The sequence below is a fragment of the Cyrtonyx montezumae genome, unplaced genomic scaffold (assembly GCF_038088225.1).
Source record: "Cyrtonyx montezumae isolate F1298 unplaced genomic scaffold, pur_monq_1.0 scaffold_14, whole genome shotgun sequence".
Lineage (NCBI taxonomy): Eukaryota > Metazoa > Chordata > Aves > Galliformes > Odontophoridae > Cyrtonyx > Cyrtonyx montezumae.
In genome coordinates, this window is record NW_027071870.1 from 9,946,906 (window position 1) to 9,955,913 (window position 9,008).

The window sequence follows — 9,008 nt, forward strand, 5'->3', positions numbered from 1 at the left end:
AAGTGTTCAAACAACAGATACTGTTATGTTAATGCGGTTTTTGTTCGACAGAGGCAGACTGAAAGGTTACATCCAAGTATTTGGGGAAATGGTGGTGAGCTGCAAGCATGCCTGGCAGCTTTACAGAAATGCGGTAAATCCATGATAATGTTCCAAGGCGCCAGGTGAAGGAATTACTCGTCACTCTCTGCAAAACGTTTTTTAGGGGTGACTGCTTAAACCAGGAGCACCTGTGAGCTGAGGTTTCACCCCAATTCCCTCAGTTGTGCAGGGTTGCTGCTGTGGTGACAGATCTGTGACAAGGCAGCACTGGGGACAGGTACCGATGCTGATTCATGTGCAAAAGAAGAGGCAATACATGAGAGAAGCAACACAGAGGGAGGAGGCTGATTTTTCTAGAGTTGGTTTCCCAGAGCCAGAGAGAAGCTTTGGTCTTCTTTAAAGAAATGTGCTTAGCAAGTGCTGCCAGCTCAGCCTCTGCCTTGGCTTGTCTTCATGTTCCTCTTGCCAGTCATCCTCTTGAGCCTGTGTTGGATCTCTTGAGCACATGGGGCTTCCAGAGATGGTGGTGGATGTGGGATTTCACTGGGGGATTTCTGCATCTGGCGATGGGAGGTGGAGGATGGCGGGCCTTCTCCTGGATGCGCCTATCGAACAGAGCAGCAGGCCCCACGCTGAGCAGCTGCCCGCCTGCTCTGGGTTTGGAGTGGTTCAGGACTTTGGGTGCTTGTTCAAAGCGGTCTCTAGGGAGCTCCTTTCAGAAGGCCTCCTGACAGAAACCTGGCAGCTGTTGGCCTGCCAGATGAAGTTAAAGGACCCAAGCAGCATTTCAGCATCCAGGAAAGCCTCTTTGGAAGGATCTCTTCTTTTGATTGGGAATTTTATCTTCCTAGAGACAAAGCTTTGTACCTGTTTCAATTTTGAGTGGATGCAGAAGGGAATGAGCTCCTGTGAGACGCTTCCCAAGGCCACTGCCTTTCTCTGAGGTGCCCAAGGACCAGTTCTGCAGCCAGCCCAGGCCCCCTGCGCTGCTCTCTCAGGGCTTTGCTGTGCCTGGGGGACTGTGTGGAGGCCCTGTGCCCGTGGGGCCACATGCTCCCTGCAAAATGGAGCCTCAACGCTGCTGTCCCACAGCTGCTGGAGCTGTGGCCTTGGGCTCCTGACGCTCTCCTTGCTGCAGTTATTAACCCACATTCCTTCTGGCTGCAGACGTGCTGCATCTGTCTCCTGTCCCTTTCTTGAAAGCCAGTCTGTCCCTGTTAAGCTCTCACCCCTGAAACAGAAGCAAATTAGCAGTGCAAGAGCGGAATGATTTTGTTTGCACTGTGGCCTCGTGGAAGACCCCAGGTGATTCTCGCACAGCAGATCGGACAGACCTTGGCTGCATGGCTTCACCTGTACATCCTCCAAGGGATGTAAGTTAGGGGGGTACAAGGCTGGGGAGCGATCCCTTCCCTGTCCCTGTGGTGCCCCAGCTCTGCCTGCAGCACACACCGTTTACCCATTTTTCACAGTAAACTGCAGCTCACGATTCTGACTTGACAGCTGTCAATGAAATTCGCTGCTGAAAACTGATTTCAAGCACATTGCCTCCTGGCCAGTCTGCCCGCGCTCCCCGGACAGGATGTTTATGACATTCAGGAGTCTCTCATGTTACTTAGTGCAGTAATGTGGCTCCACGAATAAAAGCCATTTCCAGTCTGTCGGTATCGCATGTAACAAATGGGATCTGCTAAATGCACTTGTCACCAGCGGGAGGGAGAGGAGAAACGATAACTGCAGACTCGCACATGTTGCTGGAATGATTGTAAATCATAATGAATCATATTTTTGTATGTTTGCAAATGAGCATCTGACAGCAGTGCCGGAGCGGGGGATACTGCCCGGCCGATCCCGCGTTTCTGTAATTTCCAAACAGAAACAAGAATTGGAAAATTACTTTGTGGCGGAGCACAGCTATGTATAACATGAGCGCAAAGGCTGCGGTGCGGCACACGTGTGTCTGTCTTATACATATGCAAGCGGCAAGACTCGCAGTAAAACCATTATAGTTTGTGATGGCATCAGCACTCATTAGCTGAGATCCAGCCTGCTCCTCTCTGCCAAAGTAAACCCTAGTTATCTCAGCCTCAGACTGCACGTTTCCTCCTTTCTCTTTCAGGGGAGGAATGCCTCTGTCACATGGCATTGCATCCTGGATAGAGCGTGTCTTGGAAGATGTGCAGAACATTTCATGTGAAGGATGTAATTTTTGCTACTGATTTGTTATCTACACACTGCCCAATGGCTTTGACCATAAATGGGTGTGCAGATCGTGTGGAAATCAAGGCTTATAAAAAGTAACGAGATGAGAAAGTAGAAAAGCAAATTAGCAAAGAGATGTTAATGATGGGGCATGTTGTGTTTGGGACCAGGATGTGAAGGAGTCTCAGCTCTGTATGAGGGGAGCCCTGGGCTGCTGGTACCATCACCTCCTGCTTCTCTTTCCAGTCACTGCTTTTGCAAAACCTGTGCCAGAGGGACAGAGGGCTGAGCTGGTGGGGAGCAGACATCTGCTCCATCCTGGAGGTGACAGAGGCCTCTGAGCCACACAGAGCATCCCAGCCCATGGGAGTAGGGCAGGAGTACAAATGTGTTTTGTATATAACTATGGCTGTAATGACACTTCTGGCACCACAGTGTTGCATGACTTTAGCATCCCACCCATGAGCACTGCTGCAGAGCAGCAGGAAGGGCAGCAGTCATTACCTGCACAGCAGGCCCCGTGGCACCGCCATCAGCGTGGGGTGTGCAACCCGCTTTCATTTCAGCTGCGCCTTTCATCATCAAGAAAGGGTTTCGCGTCGCTGTTTATTCATTAGACACGTCTCCACCGAAACGCGGGCAGAGACGTTACATTTGCTTATGAAGTTCAGCGCGCGTTATGCCCCGTCCCATCTGGAATGGGAACAGTTGGTGGCCCCTCTCCGCCGTGAGGTGGGCCCGGCCCGGCACGGCCCTGCCGCCACCCGGGGGCGCCGCGGGCGGACTCGCCGTCCGGGCTCGGGGTCAGCGGAGGCGGCCGTGCCCGCGGCGCTCCCCGCCCGCCTCCCGGCGGCGCCGCGGCGCGGCCAATGGGGCGGCGCGGGGGGCGTGCCGTCCCGGCCCGGCGCCGCCGGTATTTACGGGGCGGGAGGCGCCGCCGCCGTGTCAGCGAGCAGCGCCCGCCGGGCCGCGCAGTGCCCGCCGCACCGCCTGCTGCTCGGGACGGGGCCGCGCGACGGCTGCGCCCGCGGGCGTGCGGCTCCTCGGTGGAGGCTGGGGCGGGCGGCTCGGCCGTGCCTGCGGGGCGGGCTGAGGCGGGCGGGTAAATGGATCGCCATTCCAGCTACATCTTCATCTGGCTGCAACTGGAGCTGTGCGCCATGGCCGTCCTGCTCACCAGAGGTGAGGGCGGCGGAGTCCCGGGGGAGGCTGCGGGGAGCCCGGCGGGGTCGGGGGCGGCCTCGGGGCGGGCGGATCTCCGTCCGGGAGCCCGGCATGGGGCGGCACGGGGCGGCCGTCCGGAACCGCCGCGCTCGGGGGGTTGGGGCAGGGTGAGCCGCCGTGCCTCTTCATTTTGGAAGGCAGGCTGTAATTACGGCGAAATAACAGCCCTGGCGGTGCGGAGGGAGCCTCCCGGCCCCATCAAAGCGGGCAGAGCAGGGAGGGACTGAGTGATGTGAAGTCGCAGATACTGAAACTATGTGCCTGATAATGATATAATTAGGGGATCACAGGCTGCTGGCTGCTGCCGACTTCAAACGCTCCGAGAGAAGCCCGCAGTCTCTCCTGTAGCCATCTTGACTAAAAGCAGACATTTTTCTTTAATAGCTACATACAGTAACAAGAAAGAGGAGGGAACAGAAGGGCATTGTTCGCCGTTTCAAAACACCGCATACCCTCTCTGGCCTTTTGCGTAGCACAGGAAGAAACTTTATGAATTGACAGAAATACAGTTTTAACGCAGTAATACAGAGTCCATTCTATTCGGCCAGAAACGTGGCTTTAATTAAAAAGCAGTTGCAGTAACCCGATGATAGCTCGTCAGGTTTGTTTATAGGATTGTCTCGGGTCCATAAAGCACCGAGTGGGGCCGCGGGTGCTTCGGCGATGCGTGTATTGCTTCAGCCCCTCGGATCGCAGCGCTGCTGGTGGTGTTCCCCGCACGACGCTTATTTTTAACTCCAACGCAATGAGAAAATGACCGAAATTGCTTTTTCTCCCCCTCCTCGCACTCTGAGAAACTTATATAAAACGCTTAGAAAACGATTGTTGCCAACCGCAAACACAAAGAGGCGGCTCCACAGCACGCTGGAAGGGAATGTGTGTGAATTCAAGAGAAATTAGGTTACTCGCGCTGAGAGCCCAAGGGAATCGGCGCAGACTGGAGACAGTGAGACACTCCATCATTTGGCTTCTATTAGGCAGAGTTATTGCAGAGCAGCGGGAGCTGCAGGGCCTGGGGCCGCGGTGGTGTTCTGGGGGAGCACTGAGGTGGGCAGAGGGCTGCTAACCTGGCTGAGTGTCCTTCACGTCCCTCAGGACAAGTTTTGGGCGTGCAAGAGGGGGGGAGAAAGCCTTGCAAAAAAGGGAGGCAGCAGGAAGCCTATGGAGTGACTTTTGGGAGGGGGAGCCGCGGAAGAAAGGGCTGACAGTTCAGTTGGCTTTTAGGGCTTTGGTGCTGCTCTCCTGGCGAGTAGACCAGGAGCATTACTAGCTCCTTTCTTCTAAGGATACTCCAGAAGCACCACTTCCTCCTGAACTCCGGGCTGGTGGCACGCTGAGTGTGTCAGAGTTGCAGCTTGCCTAGAAAGAGCAAGCCTTCCCTGCAGCAGGGCGTGTTTTGGAGAGCCAGTGTGATCTGGAGAGCACAACGTGAAGAGGTTCATGAAGGGAACGTTTTTATCGCTTCCTTCAGAAGTTTTTGAGGCTTCCTGAGAGATTTTTTTCACAGAGCCGGTAGAGAATTTTCGGTCTGAGTGCTTCCCCTTCTGACCGCATGTTGGATTCAGTGCAAAATCTGGGGGAGCGCATTTAAGTGTTGTAAATAATAACTTCACATTTGGGTGGGAAAACACTGACTTGTTTGCTAGAAGTAAACTGCACCGTGTGTAGCTGCAATACAGACAAGAAGAAACCTTTTTGCATGAGTGGTTACTTTAAAAAGAAGAATTTCTGTAGAAATGGCAACTAGTTGCCCAGTTTCACACAATAAAAAACTTCGTGACTGGGAGATATTGGATGGTAATGGTTCTAGCTAATAGCTTTATAAGGTGTTAGTTAAACCTTTTAAATTTTGTCGCACTACTGAGAGGTAATAAACAATTCAGCAGTTCCGTTTTTTGTTGTTGTCACACAAATATTTAATGTAGAGTTTTTGTGTGTTTATGCCCGGTTGGGAGAGGCGCTCACTTCATAAAAGTAGAACGCTACTCCTGTAGGAATGATTTAATGTAACGTAATGTGACTTCTTGTAGGACTGTAGGTGTGTATGGCTTTTAGAACTGGGATTTCATTGGGAACGCAGTGTAGTGCAGCTGCTGATGTAAAGTGGAAGTAGCTGTAAAATGGTCTTGTTTTTTTTTTTTTTACCTGGGAAAAAATGCCACTTTGACCTTCCTGCTCCCCCCCCTTCCCCATCCCCGTTTTAGTGAAATGTTCTTGCTTTAATTCAAAGAACCACAGTACTACTAATTAAACAAGTGCCTCAAGGCATTTGCTGGGATTAAGGTTACAAGGAGACAGGCACTGCAGAGCCATGGAAGGGAAACTACCCCCTGCTCTCCTGGATTTACAGTCTAAGGGAGTACCCCAAAAGTGGTACCAAGTTTGGTTTGCTATGTACTGCTTTACAGCCAATAAGACCACCTAGCAAAGGGTCTCTAGGGGACAACATTCTTAACTTTATCTTGCACTACTTTATTTTCTAGGTGAAATCAGATGCTACTGTGATGCTGCGCACTGTGTTGCGACTGGCTATATGTGCAAATCCGAGCTTAGTGCCTGCTTCTCCAGACTGCTTGATCCTCAGAATACACATTCCCCACTTACTCATGGCTGCTTGGACTCTATTGCAAGCACAGCTGATATCTGCCAAGCTAAACAGGCACAAAACCACTCTGGCACCACCGTGTCCACATTGGAATGCTGTCATGAAGATATGTGCAATTACAGAGGACTGCATGATGTTTTGTCTCCTTCTAAGGGTGATACTTCAGGTAGGGCAAGGAAGCTTCTGTGAAATTGCTCTCATCACCTTCAGGCTGGTGACAGTCAGATCTTTAAGGTCTGCAATTAGTTTTGTAATTAATTGTAAATAGAGACAGAAGAGGGAGAAGTGGGTGGCTGGGTGCAGGAGAGCATCTCAGCTGAGTAGCTTTAATGTGTGTTAATGCTAGAGGTCTGTCTTGCTTATCTGTGGCATTCCTCCTTAAATCAGCTGTCAGGGTAAGAAATTCCATGTCATAAACACCATTGAAAACCCCTCTTGCAGTACTGTACAGTGCATAGCTGACTCCTTAAACTTGTCAGTGTGGACTTTCAGGGAGTTGTTGATCTGAAAGCCAATTGTTGATACTGAAATAAACCTCACATCTTTCTTCCTCTGCAGGACAAGGGAGCAGATACCAACATGACAGCAAGAACCTTATCACCAAGGTACAGGAATTGACCTCTTCAAAAGAGTTATGGTTCAGGGCAGCTGTAATTGCTGTTCCTATAGCTGGTGGGCTCATTTTGGTGCTCCTTATAATGCTGGCCTTGCGGATGCTCAGGAGTGAGAATAAGAGACTGCAAGATCAACGACAGCAAATGCTCTCCCGTTTGCACTATAGTTTTCATGGACATCATTCGAAGAAAGGACAGGTGGCCAAATTGGACTTGGAATGCATGGTGCCTGTAACTGGTCATGAGAACTGCTGCATGACCTGTGATAAAATGAGACATTCGGACCTCAGCAATGATAAGATCCTATCACTAGTCCACTGGGGAATGTACAGTGGACATGGGAAGCTGGAATTTGTATGACCAATTATTTTTTAATCTGAGCTAAACTTACTCTCTGGACTCTTGAAGGCCTTTGGGTTCTGCTGGACAGGAGCACTTTATCTAAAAGAAAAACTCTCATAAATCATCTTTGAGAAACAAAGGACCTCTGCAAACAGAATCTTGGATATTTCTTCTGAAGGATTCCAAAAGTTGTTGTATTTGCACAGAGTAAAGTACACTCAAATGTATTGTTTGCTTTAAAGTTATGAAAGCAAAAACTAGAAGTTGTAAACACTGTCACCAGGGTTATCTGAACTGTAGGGAGCTGAGAACTGAGTTATTATAATAAACTGTATGCAAGCTCCATTGTTTCCTGACTTATTGTAAAGATTTTTTTAAAAATATATATATTTTGTCTGAAACTGGTTTGCGATGTTTTGTTTTAGAAAGTAATTGGTGTGTGTGGGGAAATAAATCAGGGTAGTACATGTGGTAATGCATAATAGTTTCTGCATACGGAGCCTGTTTTCCTCCTTGCTGTAGGGAATTAGGTAGCTATTCCTGAATGAGAGTGACAGCTTCACTATTTAGTACTTAGTGACAGTGGACTTGTGTCCTCAGTTCTTGACTATTGACTGTTTTATTTCCTAGTAACCATTATGATTTCTGTAACTGTGATAACTTTCTTATTCTTTGTGGCCAAAACTTGTAAAAAAGTTTCTCCTAATTCTCTTATTTTCCTAGCTTGTCTCACGATGCTTTTTTTTTCTTTTGTATATAACTTTTCTTTCGTACCTTCTACTTTTGTCTTTTATTTGGGAATGGGGAGGGATTGGGTAGGAACCCAGGAAAATCCTATAACCTACTCTGCTGTGGCCATTTGTGTGTGCATATATATCCTTCCTGCTGCTAAATCTGAGCACTATGGAGCACAACATCTGCCTTGCTCTTTTATAGTCTGAGTATCACATGCTGCTACTTCTGTGTGGGACTGATTAACTGAAGAATCAACAATGGGCTTGCTTTAATCTCCTGTCTCCTTATGCTGCTCTTTCGTAGGTTGCTTTTTGTCCCAGCCTATGTTTGTGCACTTCATTGTTTCTTCAACATGTTGTCTTCTCTCAATTATTTCCTTTATTCAATATCTATCAAACACAACTTTGGAATTATTCAAGGAGCTTATAGTATTTGAAAACAGTATTTCTCCTGCATTTCTAAGCAGAATTAAAATTTCTTAAAGTGCTGCATAATGGCCAAAGGAATGTTCAAAATGCTGCTGCTGGAGAGAAAATTTAGTGAAAACCTCATATTCATCTATGTTTAAATGGCTTCAGAAATGCTTCTGTCTTGTACAGTTGAGCTTGTATCCTCACAAATGAGGAGACAGCATAAACAAGGGTTTCAAAAATGTTTGGTTTTTGTATGCTAGGTACTATGGTAGATTGATTTGGGATATGCAGCCTGAAAATATGGGGTGCTCTAAGCAAGGGAAACCTGTGGCTCCATGTCACACTTTCTTATTCCTGAAAGTATGCCCTGATTGTGCGGGGGCCTTGCTGGAGATGATCACTGGGCTGTGTAAATAGAAGTGCTGCAAATTAATTCACGTTTAAGCACATTGGCCAAGAACCCTGTGGACATTGGTCTTATAGTGCCCAAGTTTACAGCATTGAGGTGTAACTTGGGAGCTAGCTTTGTTTCAGTACATCAGGTTGCTGGCTCTTATCTCCTCAAAGGGCTTAATTAATTTCTCTTAATTCTGCACATTTCATTCTCATTACCTTTTCCTGCTGCTGATTATGTACCTGCAACTGCTTTGGGAACATGGCTGTGACCTTTCTAAGTGCTGCTTTCCTACAGGAGCACTTTATTAGAACTGATACTAAATTCTAGAGCAACTCTGCCCTGCCACATGTTATTTTGGGGAATTGCTGGCTGGGAACTTTGTGCTGACAGGAGTGAGCCCCAAGTCATGTCTGTCAAGCGCAGCTGCAGCAGTG

General features: G+C 48.7%; 1 protein-coding gene across 1 annotated transcript; it reads left to right on the forward strand.

Moving 5' to 3' along the window:
• The first annotated feature begins 3,214 nt into the window (after nt 1-3,214).
• On the forward strand, nt 3,215-7,430 carry BAMBI (BMP and activin membrane bound inhibitor). The gene is made up of 3 exons (XM_065731422.1): nt 3,215-3,426; nt 5,952-6,239; nt 6,632-7,430. The coding sequence occupies exons 1-3, from the start codon at nt 3,351-3,353 to the stop codon at nt 7,045-7,047; spliced, it is 780 nt and encodes a 259-aa protein (XP_065587494.1). The 5' UTR covers nt 3,215-3,350; the 3' UTR covers nt 7,048-7,430.
• Nucleotides 7,431-9,008: the final 1,578 nt, after the last annotated feature.